This window comes from Penaeus monodon, chromosome 3, assembly GCF_015228065.2.
Source record: "Penaeus monodon isolate SGIC_2016 chromosome 3, NSTDA_Pmon_1, whole genome shotgun sequence".
NCBI classification, from domain to species: Eukaryota; Metazoa; Arthropoda; class Malacostraca; order Decapoda; family Penaeidae; genus Penaeus; species Penaeus monodon.
This window is the reverse complement of record NC_051388.1, coordinates 17135779-17155455: the sequence shown is the minus strand read 5'-3', so window position 1 is coordinate 17155455 and position 19677 is coordinate 17135779. Positions and strand designations below refer to the sequence as shown.

Here is a 19677-nt window from a genome sequence, read left to right as displayed (position 1 = left end):
TGTATAATGTTATTTTGATGTAACACATACTGTCCATTATTTTTTTTATTGCTTAGAGTTGCATAAAAGTAAAAGCCTTTGATGTTTTAACATACAGAAGTGCAAGAGAGTCGAGTTTCTCAGGTCACTTAGAAACTGGAAGTACGTTTGTGTCCAGCAAAACAGAACATCACATTCCATAATTTTGGGGTAAAATTAAAATTTTTTAAATCGAGTAAGGTACCGATAATAAAGACAGAAGTTAATACCTTAACTGTTTATTAGAAAACATTGCCTTTGCTTTTGTAATATATATCTACAAAGAATAAAATGAAGGACAAATGCAAATTTCGATAATCGATTTCATTTTTTCGTGATACAGTAAAAGAATAAGAACAAAAAATAAGTAATAAGTAATAAGAATGATGATAATAATAACAGTAATCATTATTATATCGTAATCATTATCAATCATTATTATTGTTGTTGCTGTTGTCATCATCATTATTATTGTAAGTGGCGGTGCTGGTATTATTATTGTTGATATTATTATTATTATGATTATTATAGTGATTGTTAGTACGATTATTATTATGATATTATCATAATTTTTGTTATGTTCATTGTCATCATTACTTGTATAATTTTTACTATTCCTATCTTTATCATTCTTTGTATCATTACTATTGTTGTTACCAATATCATCTTCTCATCGTCAAATGTTAGTAATATAATGTAATCATCATCATTATCGTCAGTCGCCAGATAGAACATTTCTTCGACATATTATTTTATTTATTCATCAGTTTTTATTTATATACTTGACCGACGGTTTAACAAAATAGTGTGCCTATTCCACCGATCACTGATTAGCGCCTTGCAATGTGATGGAGGAAGGTGAGCTCGCATTATTTGCTTTATTGGGTCTAAAAGTTCGATGGAGAGTTAAATCTTGTAAAGTCTTTTCATATTCAAGGGGAAGTAGTGGACATACTCATAGAGGCACATATATCGAAAAGTCGTCGGGTGGCCATTTCTTTCCGTTCCATTTAGTGTGATAAAACTGGAAAAAAAAACGCAAGGGAACGTCGTCTGAGTGTACCTGCATGTGGTAAAATGGTTTAACTGAGTTTTTTTTAAAGCCAGTGCTTTGATGTGTATATATGGTTTATAAATAGCTAGTACTGCAATGTCATATAAGGAAGCACTGCAGTCGATCAGTGGCACTTACGAATCTATGTAGTTTATAATTGCATACATGCAGAAATTATATGGCAGATATCCTTTTTTTTTCATGTAACAGACAAATTTTCTAATAAGACCCGAATACTGTCACAGAGGAGTTCCCGGAATGTAATCTTCATGATTAGCCAAATGCTTCGAGCTTTGTGAAAATAATACAGTGGTTTTCCACTTCTGTATTATGCGTTTTATTATTATTATTATTATTATTATTATTATTATTATTATTATTATTATTATTATTATTACAAAGAAGAATTTTCGTTTTGACTTATTGCTGTTTGGCTGAAATAATAACTGTCTACTCAAACGTTTTTTGTCTTTACGAATTTGTGTTCTTACGGGTTATTGAAGGCAGCTCCGAATTACTAAATTCCTTCTTACGTTGTATATTGTTTGTGTGTGCGTGTGCGTGTGCGTGCGTGCGTGCATTGATAAAGATATGGCAATATACAGTTTTAACTATTTCAGCGAGCATTCCATCCAAACAATTCATTTTGGCCAACTCATAGCAGCAAATTACGATTGCGTGCACCAAGTGAGTGGGCACGTGTCAGAATAATTAATATTTGAAAGAATTTCCAGATTATCCTGAATATGCAACCTCATAGTCATTACATAGTCACTGATGGTCCATGGTTAATGGCTAATAAAAAATAAAGGTCATACAGAACTGTAGGAAAGTGTTGTAGTGAAAGGGGTAAAGAGCAGGGTTAGTTGATTAAATGTGCTACACGTCGGTCTAGGAGAGTATGGTATTCAAAAGGGTAAAGAAGGATGAGGGTAGAGAGGGAGAGTAAATGGGTTATGGTAGGGATTAGCAAAAGGATGATTAGATTAAAGTTGTCAAAGGAAAAGGTGTGGGATTCTGCAAGGATGTACATGGTGTAAGGCTGGGATCAGTAAAAAGGGAAAGGGGGAGGGGGGTTAAGGGCATTTAGATCAAAGAGCAGGTTCATGAGAAATATGAAGAGGGGAAGGATTCAGGGAAGGGTATTGTGTCAATGGAGGGAGCGGAAGAGGAAACAGTTAGGGAAGGGGATGATGCAGTTGAAGCAGAAGCAGATCGGTGGGGGTGTTGGGAGCAAAGGGTGTAAGGGGAACATGAGTAGAAAGAGGATGGATATCGGCAGTCACTTGGAGTGTAGAGGGAATGGGAACCGAGAGATTGGAGGATGGATGGGGTATATGTATGTTTTTTGAAATGTAGTTGGTTGGGGAGGTCTGAGAAAGATTTCCTGATGAGAGGGAGAAAGGGGCACAACCATTTGAGGGGCAGAAGAAGCGGTAGATGTAGGAGGTGGGGTAGAACGTTTAGATTGTCTGATGCGATGAGTAGAGCAAGTAGGAAGAGGGGCAAGCACCATGAAACTGAAGATTGGAGTGTCTGGATTTAGACTGGCAAGAGAATTGAACTGGGAGAGGGAAGGGGTAGAAGAGGGAACGTAAAGAGTAGGAGGAAGAAATGCTGGGGGAGATGTAGAAATATTTTAGGAAGGAGGAAGGACAAAGCGAAGGACAGCACTGTGGTAGGGAGCAAGAGAAAAACGTGGATGGCGTGCTTCCTGTCTGGCAACGTATACAGTGAGGCCAAGTTTGAATATGAGGACTGCTACTTAAACTCTAACTTGTAGATAGGCCGGCCCCTATAAAATACATTATGGGAACCACTATAATTAGCACATGTGCATGACTGCTTAGCAGGAAGGCCAAAACGCTAACATTTCTGACATTGACGAGAGAAGGGTCGATATGGTCAGATAAGGCAAGACTTTCCACCAATATGAACTTCATGGGGGAGGTCATGTCTACGGAAGGTAATTTTGGCAATAGTGGTGTAGAACTTTCGGCGGTCTCTAGGGGGAATAGTGTAGCACTGTACTGACACTGCATCATAGTCAACGAATCAGGTATGCAGGTCGTTTTCACAGTCAGACCAATCCTTGTCGTTGACACGGCAGTCAGCTGAGGAGGGAAACAGTTCCATTACAAGTTTTAAGAGAGGAGTGAGGTTGGGCAGGTTTGCCAGTGAGGTTAGTCAAGGTAGATTAGGCATGAGCTTGGGAGTCAGGTGTAACTGTAACAAGGCGTGAAAGATCGGAATTGCTACAGAAGGAAACTTTGCCTACTTGTTTTTGGAGACATTATTGGAATAGAAGTCAGAGTAAGGGCCTGTAGGGAAATCACAAAAAATCGACCCCATTAAACTGGGCTAAAAGGAGTACTCAAAGATTTGTAGAGGTGGAAGTAATTGAAAGGCGAGGACGGGAAGAAGAGGGATTGGCACTGATTGAGGTAGTACTCTGGAGAGTTGGACAATATGTATGCAGAATAATAATATGGGAGGAAGGGGTCGAAAATGAAGAAGACTGTGAAGGATGTTGAGAGAGAGGAATTAATGTTTTCTGAAAGTTAGGTAGTGACCTGGGCAGATGCTTTGGAATAGATTAAGCTGACAGCAGGTATCGAGGAAGGGGAAGTAATAGCAGTGTTCAGTCTTGATCAAAAGAGAGCCAAGGGTTGGGTTACCAGAAAAGTTAATGTCATTGGGGTTAGTTTATAAAGGGGCAAGTCACAATGCCCCTAACAAAGTACAAAGTCATTACTGGCCATGGGAAACCTGGGGTATGTGGGAAAAGAAATGATTCACCCTTCAAGGTCCCCTTGTGGGCTAAGGGCTAGATAACTAAATAGGAAAATTGATTGACCCGAGGAATGAGGCCCAAAATAAGGGAGTCTGTCTCCTAAGGATTGAGGGGGACATTTAAATGGCTGTGAATTTGTAATTTATTGTAGGATGACTTGAGCTAAGCCGTCATTTCCGCTGACAAGGGAATTATCGTGCAACAATGATATCACTTCATCCCTATTTATTGGAGGGCGGGGTAATATTTTTAAAACGAAGTAGATTAGACCTTTTCTAAATAATTTACACTTTACCTCTGAGCCCACCAAAAGTATTATATGAGCCATTTGAAAAGGGGCAGCATCTAGACAGATTCATGCCCTGTGTACCAAATGTGTTTGTATCCTCTGAAATTATTACATAATTTAAATAAAATTACAAATTTATTTAATTACAATATATGCATAATTCAATATTACAGTGTAAACTCATACATCATCTCAATTGTATTTAGTTTGGATTTATAAAAGTGATATTTCCAAACAATCGAACTAAGAAGTTTAAATCCAGAGTCGACAGATGAAGGAAATGGGAAGATGCAAGGTACATACACGATGTCTTTTTAGTTCGATAATTAATCGCCTTTTGATTTGTAAATATAACATGTTAACAACTAGCAGCCTGTATTTGTTGCCTCTCCATATTGTAATATTAGTAAAGTGATGTTCATTCATATGAAATAGTTTAATAAAATGAGATTCGTTCACTTGAGTACAATTCGTAATTGGGACGAAGACAACTTTGATACGTTTGAAAGTGCAACGCCAGGTACCGTTTTACTTTTTCTGCCGAGAGGAGAATGAGGCTTGTAATTTCATTAACCCCAAATCTTAAAAATTATGCTTATTTTATAAATGCAAAACGAAATACACGTTTTAGTCAGAGTTACTTGTTCTTAAATTTCTTGAGGAAAACATTAATAAGAGAATGCATATTCCATGTAACTACAGAACTCACAATGTTTTCTTCAGAAGTATTATCATGACAACTTGTAGGTTTGTTATATAAAATATTTGCTACAGATATTCTTTATCTTTAAAATTTGGGAATTGCCTTTAGTTTGTCATACTTTTGTTTCAATTCTGTGGAACCTTTACCGGCCACAGAAAGTAAGGTCAAACAAATGTAATTCCAACATTTATGTGCGGCACAAGAGCGGAATCACACGTGTCTTGGTATACGGATGTTGTGTGAAGTCACTTTATTTATATAGTCCACATTTCCTTTAAACATGCAGCCTTGAATGTCAGCCATATGACTGTGTTGGTCTGGTAATGGCTTTGATTTTTTTTTTTTTTTTTTTCTAATTTTTATTCAAATGTTGGATAAGTCAGAACGATAACGTGAAAGTTAGCATCTTAATAATGGACCAGGTTATGTCTGTCCACCTAAAGAATGTCAATGGTCAGATGGAATTCAGGAAGACAGTAAACCCCTGTTTACAAACCATGTATGGTGTTTGAACCAAAGTGTAAAGAAGTGTACCACACACTTTCAACAGCCTTAAAGGCACGGTCAAATGAGCGATTTATCAGCAACCAGCTTGTAATACGATACGCCATCCGAAGCTAGCCTGTGGACGATTTGTCAACTTGCTGGTCACACAAGCTAAAAGGACCATTGCATCTGTGCTCGATTTCAGCGACAAACATAACATCTACGGTTGCCCGCGCGGCCCTCAAAGGTTCTTTGCTGTAGAAATAGAGTCTGGGTGATTACTAAAACGACGTATGTGGGTTCACGGTTGCAAAGAAGAAACAGTAAGTGTGTATAGATAGATAGGATAGATATGGTAAGCTCCCTTGAGGAACTTGGAAGACCCTCGAATGTAAACAATGAGACTTCAATGAATTTCCCTTGGAAAATATAAGGATATAGAGTACAATATCTGTTAAAACACACATTAATTGAAGTTTATAGAATTATTATTATTTGCGCAGTTGAGTATACTTTTCTTAGCAGACAGGGGCGTCACTTCATGTTATGAGTTGGGGGGGTGACGGGTAAATTTGACCTGAAAAAATGTTTGCCCTGCAAATCACGAAAAAGAAAATGCTCACTAGCTCTTTATAAGTAGCCCGGAATGGACCATCAACCAGTATTATATATTGTATTATTGGTAGAAAGTTATGAATACCAGAAAATTTGCCCTGCAGAACTAGATTTTGCCCTGCAAAAAGAGGCTTTTTTTTTGTTAGCAGACTACAGTCTCTTGCTATAGCTCACTTCCCCGATTTTCGAACGATACATTATATGTCCACCTCTAATGCCGACCAAATATTAGATTATGCAAAGTTGAGGGAAGTGGAAAAGTAGTTTCCGCCGACTTGTCGTTAAAATACGCTAGTGTAAACCTCCTGTAACTATCCCCCAATATCCATTCATAATACAAAGCACAAAGAGCAGGGCATGTAAACATTGCATACACTGCTGTACATCGTAGCATTATTGATTAGTTTCGTAGATCGAAGCCTTATTGATTTTTTGTGATTGGTGTAAGGATATTATGTTGATAAACAAAGATATTAATAGTTTTATCACGGATCATTATTGATTTAATAAATTAATTTAAGCTTGTTGTAAAGACTTAACTAATATTTTCATGATAAAGGCCTAAGGTAAAAGTTATACAAGTAACTAATATTACCCATTCTAAGATGTTTTGTGTTTTATAAAATTTATTTTCAAGTAGAATGTTTCATTTGGGCAGTTTAACATAATGTATAATAACTTAAAATTTACACCTCTCTGTCTCTGTCTGTCTGTCTGTCTGTCTGTCTGTCTGTCTGTCTGTCTCTCTCTCTCTGTCTCTCTCTCTCTCTCTCTCTCTCTCTCTCTCTCTCTCTCTCTCTCTCTCTCTCTCTCTCTCTCTCTCTCTCTCTCTCTCTCTCTCTCTCTCTCTCTCTCTCTCACAAAATAATTTTGTTAAAGTTATAAAGGTTCTAGTAGATATATACATTTGCTAGAGGATGAAGTGTAAAATTTAATCCAATGAAACTAAGTTATGAAAACGAAGTGGAACCTTTTAATATACAAGAATACTATAGAATTTTCGATTAAGAGTGAAATGGCCATGGTAATATATGAGGAGACTGATATCTTCCTGCCTGATCCATTATCTGCCATAGATTACACCAGCATTTTATTTCATTCAAACTTTAAGATACAATTAAATTTCCTTTGTTCTTGAAAGTGATTATTGAAGCAACATAAAAATAGAAGTAACCAGTGGCAAATCAGCACATTTTCAGAAGCCTTTTGACTATATGACTTTCATGTATTTGAATACTCATTTTGTTTTATTATTATTAATTATGCATGTATTTGAATACACTCATTTTGTTTTATTTTATTATTATTAATTATGATGTTGACCTGAATGTTCTGTGAAACTTGCTATATTTTTTTTCTATGTGAAGTTTTTTTTTTTTTTTTTTTTTTTTTTTTTTTTTTTTTTTTTTTTTTTTTTTGTAACTGATTGTTTCAAACTTTTTAACATACATTTTGTGTATCTCAAAAGTCTTTTATGTAGTCTACAGCCTTCCAAGAGGGAAATGTTTTTTTTGTCTGCATACAGTATATTACAAGATTCAAATAAAGAAAAGCACAAGTTAACAAACAAATCAGTCATGAAAAAATGAAAAAGTGATGAATTTGATTGCTGACAAGAAGACTTGCCATTATAAAGAAAAAAGGTTCAGAAAAGAAAGAAAAATCATATCTCTTAGAGTATAGATGATATATATACAAATAAATAAGAACAATGAATGTATACTTTTTACATGTTTTTTGTTAGAAAATATTCAATAAAGAAATATTCCTATAGCTGAATCAAAGAACATTGGGTTGAATGAATAGAAGCAAGATTGTGTTGAAATGTCATATAAACAACTTTTTTGTTAACCCAACTTTATATAATTTTCAGCACTAGGTTCCCTGTGATACTTATGAGTATGGAATTACTTGGATTCCCATTAATAATTTTGTCTAATAGAAGTAAAGGAAGGGGATACATGTGTCATAATGCTGAACATATGTATTTGCATTACTGAAAACTATAAAATATTTTTACATTAAAAATACTGTATCCATGTTAGGATAAAAGTGTCCTTTTCTGGGTTTCTGATTTGTACAAAGACCAATCTAGACTCTTCAATTATACAGCTTTTTTTCTTTCTTTCTTTCTTTTTCTTTTCTTCTCTCCATAAATATTAAACTATGATGATAGCATTTTTATCTGTACAAATGGAAAGTATGAGTGCAGACAAACTCTACAGTAATATTTTTGGGGGGTGATCAGGTTGTTAATCTACAAAGTGAATTTTATAAATATGGGAAGGTTTATAATTCCTTATTTAAATTTACATAAAAGCATTGGAATGTACAGTATATGATAAACACAATTGGGATAGTGATTAATCAACATTTTATACTAAAGTAAGATTAATGAGGACATGTCGGTTTTAGTTAGACACTTCACGCAACTAAAAATAAATTAAGAAATCTGACAGACAACAAAATCTCCTTGATAAAAGAGGCTAGAGAGTGAACATGGCACACTTTTAAAACATGAAGCCCATAAATAAAGAAGAAACTTCAGCAAATGATGTTTGATGATGACCACATTGGCACTGGATTATAGTAGCGACTGTACTAAGGCATGTATGTAGAAAGATGATGTTAGTGTAGAATACGGACAGGTTGCTGAAAAAAGCATTATCATTTCTGATTTCACTTCATGTGTGAAGATAAAGTTCTTGGGAAGCAAAAGAATGTGTTCTTAATTAACAGTGCATATGAAAGGAGTCTGTTTTTCTTCATTGTCTTCTCAAACATTTGCAATATGAGGCAGTTTGAACAGGAATAAGAAGCAAATATTCTTAATTTTTTTCATGGTTGAAATAATATTTTCCAAGGCATTACAAAAGCTGTTACATTTAATAGGCTAAAGTGAAAGATCTGAAACATTTTTGGTTAGCTATGAATAAAAAACAAATCAAGCAAATTAAATGGCAATTTCCATGGCATTTTGGCATTATTAAGGACAACTTTTTATACTGAAAGAAAATATTTAAACTTCATAAATAAAATAAAATATAAACTCATTCACTAGATTTCTTACCTATTCCCAGTGCCAATGCCTTCTGTCCATGATATTTATCCATCTGACAAGAAAATATCTGACAACATTTGTATGAAAATAGGCATTTTATTATGATTTATAAACATACAAAGTTATACATTCCTTAGTTCTTAAAAGTAAAATCTTAGTTTATGCAACTGTAAAGTCTTAACATACTGTAAAAATTACTAAACGATGTACAGTCTTGCCTGTTTTCAAAGTTTTAAGTAGGGAGTAACAAAGGCACTCCCTCAGTGTGGTTACAACCTTTAAGGAGAGACAAAACATTAATAAAGGAAGGGCACTGGGAATGGTAGGAAAGTTAATCTAGATACACAGAGATTTCAATGTATGAAACAGTTGATAGATCTTAAGTTATATAGGGAAATGTTCTAAGGAAACAGCACAGTTTTAATGAAATGGCAGTGAGTACAAGATTTTAAATAACACCAAGTTACTGAGGGCTACCAAGAGACTAAGAAATGGACCTTAAGTGAGTATTTAACTTTCCTTCTGGAAAGAGAAAACAAAAACAAAAAATATATATATATACACATAGAGGGCAGACATGAAAAGAAAATATGGTTCTTATAATATTAAAAAATAAATGGAAACTATTTTTATGTGTCCTGTCATAATTATATTTCTAAGTTGATGGAAAACACTGCAGCAGATCTGTTGTTAGCAAAATAATAATAATAATAAAATCCAAGATGAGTAAATACATATTTAGGGAATAACTTTCTGGTATTTTTGAACACTTAAGGAAATTAAAGATATAGAGAAATAAAAGAAGAATTGTAAGGAATTTCCTGTAGTAGAACTAACCTATTTAACAGTGATTTTACAGTGAAGAATCTTTTTAAAGTATCCAAAATTGAAGTTAAAACAGAGAATAGGTGAGTTATCCAGAAAATCAAAAAGTAAAATGAATAAATGAATACTTGCATGTTTCATATTAGAACAGAAAGTACTGCATATTATTTTCATATCCATATAGGGTAGAGATACCAATTTAGATGCAGTGTTTCAACTGGTGTTCAACTGATATTAAAACTTTCATATCAGAAGCAAACAAGTCAAAATAATAAACCTGGTGTCATTATCACTCTTAACAATTATATAATGTTCTTATAAAAATGCAAAAATGGTTTTCAATACAACTACCATACAAGAGAGAAATTAGAAACAAAAATGTGTTTTCAGGAATTCTTACATAAAAGTAATATTTCAGGGGAGAAATGATAATTCATTTTGGTATGGGTGCCTGGGGAAAGCTTCAAGATCTAAGTTGGTATTAGGCATATTGGAAAGTGGGAAGGGAGTGCATAGTTATTGGCACATTATCAGGCACTAAGACCAGTGTTTTATTTTTTCTTTTTTATTTTTTCTTTTCTTTTCTTGTCTTCTTTTTTTATCAAATTCATCTAATAAAATCAAAATATCCCACTGAAAACTCTACTTTACCATCAGTATCTTTTCTTTTATACTCTGTGTCCAGGCTATTTTATAATCTTGTCAGAGATTGCCATGCATGTTTCATTCAGCATGAACTACATGAATTTCTACAATACAAACTGGGCATTACTAATGTAAACTGTTTGAACGTAGCATAAGTATTTAAGCAATTACTTACATTTTAGTATTTAGGTGACATGCAACCAGGAGTGTAAAGTGTATATGTAGCTGGAGCCATTTGATTTAGCAACTGGCAGTTTACAGTCATGGCTGTTAAGAGTAGAGTATGTGCAGCCAAGAGCATCATTGTGTAGAGGATATGTAAACCTAGTTATCAAGTATGCCAATGTAGTGATATAATCAGGGGTAAAAAATGGGTTATGTAGTGCAGGAAAAGAAATATAGTCAAGAATGTTAGATGTTAGGTGTAAATTTACAACTAAGTATTTATATATGAAAAAATGTTATTGCTACATCATTTGATAAGTTGATTAGCAAAGATTTATTGGTTGCCATGGTCTGTCTTATGACAGTCCAAGCTTGATTTGGAATCACTGAATCACTGCTCCAGAGGTAGCCTACAGCACTACTATAAATTCCTGGTCCAAGTTAAGGTCAAGAAGGTTGACACATTCAGGAAAAGAGGTAAAAGTAAATCCTTCAAAGTCTAATAAGAGCAAATTATACAAGTGTGGGTGTTGTATCAATCTTTTCTTCAAAAGGCAATTATGGGTAAATATTTTTTTTTTCCTAACCCAACAGAAACTAGCTATAATTATTTGTTCATGTTGACAGATACAGGCATTTTCTTTTGGGTGGCTTGTTTGATCATCAATTTTGATTTATGACTAAGAGTGGCAACAAAATAAACAAGTAGCAGTGCAGACAGTGCTACATGACAAAGGATATTTTACTGTAACTACTTCCAAAAACAAAACAGCACTGTCATATTTGAAATGAAGTTTTACTTTTGAATACAATATAAAACAATTATTACACATTAGACCTATTATGTCATATATGATATTCAGTAAAATACTTGTGCAAAGAATATAATGCCTCTAAGAATTGTGATTTTTTTTTTCTTATCTGTATTTGTCATAGAACAAGAGCCATTTGCAAACATAAAAAACATGAGCATTTCATTCTGTGATCTCAATTACTATGAATGACACATAAATTACACCCCATTTTTGTGCACTAATTGGTACCTCTACCCAAATGATAAAAACAAAAAAAATATATATATATTATTGTTACCTCTAATATATGCCAATCTAATTCACACAAAACCATTCTTAATTATTATATTTGAATTTTAGAAGATGCAGTCCTCGCTTATCCATTGCTTACCCTGTTCATTAGAATATCTATTCTATGGATAATATACATGAATAATTTAGTCTCCTATATTTTTTAATTAAACCAGTATGAAATATTGGATACTACAAGCTGTTTACTTGATGATGTTGCTAGGGAGGGATAAAGATTTAAGCATTAGAAAGTAGTCATTGTTTCAGAAGTTTTTTTTATCCTAATTTTCAAATGACTGGATTTTGTCCTTCATAATCTGTGGATATTTTTCTTTGCTATACTGTCCCTGAAAGAATATAATGATGAAGTTAGAAAATTGATGTTTCTACATTTAGTACTAACCTGAAGGAATACAAAATTGAACTAAACACCGATATTTGCTTTATCGCCTGATAAACTTTCAGAAAATTTGTAGTAGTTTTCTTTAGACTTGATTGCACAGCTTTGCTATTAGCCTCTCCTGCAAGTAGAATCTTTTGTATGGTATATTTTTAAACTAGTCAATAGAGGGTATTGGAACTTCTTTTATTAATAATCCCTGTCTTCTGTGTTAACCATCTCATAAATAATATGTATCTATTTCAGTAAATGTCACCTATACTTTCACTGAATATGGACATGACATATAGAACTAGATGGAAAGAGACATTGTGCATTATTTAGGGGGACTTGTTATTTTTCATTAATGTAAAAGTTTTTAACAGAATTATGTTTATTTTATTTCATTTTCACTGCATAAAGAATCCAAAAAATAATTATTAAACATATTGTACATGCACTATATAAGCATAATAACATCACATGAAGTAATAATTCATTTCATATTTGAAGGAAAATCGAACCCACAAGATTTCAATTTTACTTTTATTTTTTTCTTTGATCTGTTTAATTCATTTATCAGTGGCATTTCCAAGTCTTTTAATAGCCCTCATAATGACTACAGACTTGCAAGATTTTTGGTAAACTGATCATGGAGTGACAGTTGGTGTTTGCTCACATTTCCTCTTACTGATCTCTCGTCAGTCACTCTTTACCTATAAAACCAGAAATCAGAAGCATCTGTAGGGTAATCAAAACCAGCTACTACAATCAAAGCCTATGTATTGCCAAGTCCTGACTGACAAACAGAGCACCAATTGTTGTTTGGTACATAACTTCCAACAACCTCTTCTGTGAAGAAGACCACTCATATGTGTCAATGTTTGACCTCTGTAGATAAAAAAATGATAATAATAATTAAAAAAAGTGAAAAAATAGTGGTATCACAATCCACACACCCTGTTGAGTCTGTTTCCACCCTTGTCTAAAGGGTGTCATCCAGTGTGCCCACCATGAGCTACAAGTTGAAAAATTAGCAAGGATCTGCAACTACCAAAGAAAACAGTAAAAATAGTGTGTAAATTGGCATTATACATAGGTAAAGAGTGTATCTGAGTGTGTGTGTATGATTGCAACTGTGTGCCACAGCAAGTGCGAGTGCATGTTTTTTTTTTTTTTTTTTTTTTTTTTTCTTTTTCATTTTCTTTTCTTTTTTTTTTCTTTTTTTTTTCTTTTTTTTTTTTTTTATATATTTTTTGTGTGGAAGTGGGAGTGCATTTTGTATGTATGCATACTGATGTTGCATTTGCAGATGCTCCAACAGCATAATGGAAGGCATTACTTGTGCATGTTTGTGTATGTATGTCTGTGTTTGTTAACCATGATGTGTGATATGTGCATGCATGGCGAGTGGCATGATGGATGTCTTGTATGTAAGGTGCTTCATGGGAATTATGTCAGGTGCATCATGTAAACACATTTGCACACTTCTTACAGCTGTGTTTTGGGTGCTTAAAAGTATGTGTTTAATATGAAACATTACCTTTGTGCTCCTTGTTCTAATAAAACTTGGCTACTATAGTACTGCAACTGCTTCCATTTATTGCAATTCATATAATTACTTTCCTTAGAGAACTTAAATTTCTTTTTCCAATTAACAACTTATCAATACTTCCATTACAGCAAGGTGATTTTGATCAAATCAAAACAGATTATGTACATTTTCTCCAAAACAATTTTTTAAGGGGAAAATCTATATGGCAACAAATTTTACAGAATGAGAACAAGGCGAACATTTTGCCGCAGCTTTAACCAAACGAGAGGACAAGATAATAGTACAAGAACACAAGAGGATCCACTTTTGATCGTCTTTTTATTATTTCTTGCCAAAAAGATGGGATTCATGTGAGACTAATAATACATATCCATTAGGTCAGTAATTACAACACAGCAAGACTTGAAGCAATTCAGAATCAATGTACAATTGCTGAAGGACAAATAAAAGCTAAATTGATATTCCTTAGAGAGATAATAGCTGCTGCTAAACAAAAGATATTAAATGCTTTTTTATTGAAACAAACCAAATTACCTCAATTTCTTGGCTTAAACCAGGCACATCAAGCAACAGATTTCATCAAATCCCATCAAAACTGGGCAAAAAGTCCCCAAAATCAAAGTATAAAACAAAAACAAAAAACAATAAAAAGTATTAGTAATGATAAAAATGTAAACAAATTCTTTGACAACATAATTAAAAATAAAGATAACATGAAATTATCATATTAATAAAAATAAATAAGCTAAAACGAAATGAAAAGAAAGAAAATTCTAACTCAATGAGCCAACACCCTGGACTGCTGGACTGTTTATACTTCTTCAATTCCATCACCATGATACGACAAAAAATGGCAGTGAATTGGCTTGAAAACACAAACAATGAAGGCTTCTATTCATCACTGTTTGGTAACACAGATTGAAGTATCCTACTCGGGGATGGTCAACATGGAGCAACAGACATGGACACACAAATACGTGCGGAAATGCTTGTCTGCTGGATAACTTGAAGTTCCCACTTGTCCTACACTTGGTAGACACCCTTGGACTGATCAGGCTCCCACGAAACTACTGTAACCCCACATCCACATCTTTACTACAATGAAGGTGTTAATTCAACATGTAGTCATCATCGCCCATCCTCAGCATACTCCTGATCTACTGTAGCATGTGAACTCGTAGGGACACCAAATTATCATAAGAATAGCATATTCCGAGCTGGGTTTACACTCCACACCTCTCTATAATCCCACAATCTGCCAATAAACGTCCAAACCACTTTTTTTTCTACAAATTTTCAGTATAGAAAATTCCATTACATATAGCACACCGAAAACTGATAATAAATTTTGCCTTAAGTCATGAAAGTTGCTACACCAAGCTCACGCCACCCGTGCAGGTGTGCTTGGTAGAAGGGCGCCTACAAGCCTGGCCTGGACACAGTTGCTGGCTAATGGCCATATCTGCCTCTTTCCATACCAAATGCCACCTAATCTTTTCAAGTTCATCTGGTTATATATATTATTCCATATATAAGCACTCATATATTTTGTAGCTTTAGAAATAGACAATTTATCCTCAGAAAATTACAAAATGTAATTTCAATAACAGACAATTATTCCTATGGAAAATTACAAATGGTCACAAAGTTTTAAGAAAAATAATTTCTTGCCCTACATCTGCCTGATATCATTTGCTGTACTATTAACAACAATGGAGGGAAACAGGCAAAAATACACACAACACCAAGATATCAATCATGATAAAAAATTCAAATTAAACAATTTTTAGCTAAAATATCATAATCAATAAAAGGTGAGCATCCCTGGCAGAGACAGACGTGGACGGTGTCAGCCAGCACTGGGCCACCACGACACAAGCCACAGCCACTGTGCAACCCTTAGATTGGTCTGCACTACAGCTTACCTTAGCCCTCCTTACTGCTACACACTTGGTATAAAAAAAATAATGCTGCTGAGTACTCTAATACACAAACCTATCAACTACACATCCTTTATCCAACAAAAATCATGAAGTACAGATAACGTGATACCTTGGGAAAAACAGAAGAAATAAGCACACACACACATAAGACTGCAGACCAGTCTAGGATGCTCATGAAAAATCAGCAAAAAGAAATGTTTGGGCTGAAATCCCAAAGGACTGATTGTATATACAGGTGGAACAGAAACATGGTGGTGAGGATGAGTGACCAGGCCTGGTTCTGGGGATCACACATTATTACCATCTCAATACACCTGGCCAACACAGTACCAAACATTTTTTCAAGTTTTATGTAGAAAGTGATCATTCATATAAATAACATCATGATTAGTTACATAAATCTTTTCACAAAAAAACTATCGGTATCAATTATAGATGTATGTAAACTCCCATTTCTTCCTATTCTGTTACTATTAAAGCTGTGTCAATCAACCTTGCATGTGTTCCTGTCGTGCTCCCTCCAAATGCCCCAACAAATATGCCTTGCCACAGTCCACAAGAAAAGCCTTGATATGAAGGTTTGGGGGGAGTTTGAATTTGTCTTCCAACACTTATGTATCATGAAGCGTATGGTCCACCACTGACGTCCCGAACACTGCACTTAGGAGAAGCATGACAAGATGCTACTGCAAGATAATTCACATACTAATTAAGTCTCTATCTATAGCAAATCATTTTACAAAGTAAGTAAACAAAGTGTGATGTGTCCTGACTTGGGGTTTCAGTCTTGGTAGATGGGGTGAGTCGGCAAATTTTATTGTGCCTAGTCAGAGCCTTGAGCACTGTCCTACCTGACCTATTGGTCCACTGGCATAACCAGCAGAATCTAACAGTGAAGGCATCATTGATCAACGGCCAGCACCATCCCTCACTAGGGTAGTCGAGTTCCATCTCCAGCCAATCCAATTTCAGAAATTTTCCCAATCTTGACAATATATTTTCCAGTTGAGAAGGAACAAGAGAACAGGACCTGAGGCTCTGCTAGTGGCACTGTTGGCGAGTTGGTTGGGAGTCCAGGGAGGCTTGAGGGCAATCCAGCAAGGCAGGCAGGTAGCAGGGGGACAGGACGGTACTCTGCTATGCCACTTACACCGCTTGGGCACCATCTTACTCAATAGCAAGTTCTTTTCAAATATCTGGCTTCACTAATTTTATGCTGACATTCTTGATGTGACTAAGTTGAGAAACACTTGAACCGTACTGTCCCCTCTCCTTGTTAGCTGTATCTAGCTCCATGGTGGTGGTTCTTGCTCCTGCTGGTACACCATCTGCTTCTAGGTTGGGTAGTGGCAATGAAAGACAACATGACAACTGGTGGCAGTGGCTGGTGAGGTCAGTCCGCATCGGGACGGCGGCACATCATAGCTGCCCGTTACCCACACACCCATCAGAACCCTTCTGGTAGTTACATATTCTTGGTCTTTACATATCTCTTACAGTTTTATAACTATTTCTATGTATGTGGAAGTTGTTAATAACCTGCTTTTGATGACTGAATTGGGTATGTGGTGGGTGTGTGGGTTGGGCAGCAGTGCACCACTCCAAGGCTCAACTCCACCACACTATGTAACGGGCATTGGCCTAGTGTGGCCTTTCACTATCGTATTGTAACAAATGTTCAATTGGTTATTACGACTCTTTCAGCAACATGTGTTCATAGAACCTACTGCGAGCCATAACTATGTTGGGTCCTGTGGAGTTCCGGCATTTCAGGTTCAATAGGATTTCTATCCACGATTTCACTCACAACTGCGTGATAGATATATCACAGTGAGTTCCTCAGATAAATGCTGCACACACACATAAACAGGCAGTGGCCGGTTATCATATATCCCATATCATCAAGTTACAAGTGCCGCCAATGACAGTAAAGTCTTCTAGAATTATGTGTATCACTTAACATTTAATTGCCTATAAACTCCTTTTTCTATAACTGTGGAAGTCTACCAAGGACATTAGTTTTCCTCACGTAAACAGAAGCATCAGACTGCCGGTTCTCACTGGTATCTGTAACTGGTTCATAAGCTATACAATAAACGACTCTGGTTATAGACTTCTCTTTACACTTTATACAAGAGTAGACTGGGTGTGGATTGGCAGTTTGTGGTGGGAATGGCAGCCAACACATGGGCTGGAGCAACAATAGGGTTCGCCTCCTCAAGGTATAGGGCAACGGTGGCATCTCCCAGCACTTGTGTGGCGACCTGGGCATGGCCAGAACAACACGTCACCATCCCCACACGTGCCTGTCACCAGTCAATCCTTTAGCATACCTAACACTGCCACGCTCCTCATTTATTACTCTCACTAGGGCCCTTCTCGCCACCATCCTTCATTTTGTCTACATAATCTGCAAATATGTCCCGAAACCGTGACCAAGATTTTTCTGGGATGGTGATTGCTGTCCTGAAGTTAGTCTTAACCTGTAAAAGAGAAAATTGCACTTGGTTAGTTTTATTTTAGTCTAATTTATCTTCCCTTGACAAATAATATACAATTCAAAAATCTCTAAGATATGATCTAAATTATTTTTCCTTTTAGAGACATAAACCATTTAAAGTATATATTTTATTTTACTATATTTGTGACAATATATAAATCATACCCAAGAACACAAGCACATGCACACACACATGCACGCAATCACACACACATGCACGCAATCACACACATGTACGCAATCACACACACGCGTGCAATCACACACACGCGTGCAATCACTCACACACACACACACACACACACACACACACACACACACACACACACACACACACACACACACACACACACACACACACACACACACACACACACACGCACACGCAATTGCGCACACACACAAGCAATCGCGCACACACACACGCAATCGCGCGCGCACACACACGCAATCGCGCACACACACACACACACACACACACACACACACACACACACACACACACACACACACACACACACACACACACACACACACACACACACACACACGCACACACACACACACAATCGCGCACGCACACACACACACACAATCGCGCACGCACGCACACACACACAATCACACAAACACACACACACACACACCACACACCACACACTCACACACACCACACACACACCACACGCAACGACACACACACACACACCACACCAACAACAACACACCACACACACCACCACACCACACACACACACGCACGCACACACCACACACACACACGCAGACGCACTCACACACACACCACACACACACGCAACGCACACACCACACACACCAGACCACACACACACACACAACCACACACACACACACAGCCACACACACCACACACGCAGCCACACACCTCACACACACAGCAGACCACACACACACAGCAGACACACACACCACACACAATCACACCACACACACACACACACACACACACACAACACACGACACACCACACACACACACCAGGAACACACACACACACACACACACACACACACACACACACACACACACACACACACACACACACACACCAACACACACACACAACAACGCACGCACACAACGCACACAAGCACGCAACGCACACACACCAACACACACACGCACGCGAACCACACACGCAGACCACACACACACCACACACACGACCACACACACACACACACACACAGACCCACACAACACACACCAACACACACACACCACCAACACACACACACACACAACCCCGCAACGCACACACACACACACACACCAACACACACACCACGCACGCACACACACGCACGCAGACGCACACACACACAGACGCACGACAACGACAACCACACACACGCAGACGCAAGCGCACAGACACACACACGCAGACGCAAGCGCACACACACGCACACGCGCACGCACGCACACACACACAGACGCACGCACACACACACAGACGCAAACACACACGCAGACGCGCGCGCCCACGCACGCACACACACACACCAACGCACGACGCAC

At 36.6% G+C, this 19677-nt stretch overlaps 1 protein-coding gene across 1 annotated transcript in view; it reads right to left on the bottom strand.

The window, feature by feature from the left end:
- Positions 1-12650: 12650 nt before the first annotated feature.
- The window catches only part of LOC119592712 (skin secretory protein xP2-like), a gene marked incomplete in the record, with an annotated part of 85662 nt that continues 78635 nt past the window's right edge, over positions 12651-19677 (bottom strand). Inside the window, 1 exon segment of the mRNA XM_037941650.1 lies at positions 12651-18100. Coding sequence (XP_037797578.1) covers positions 17969-18100 — 132 coding nt within the window.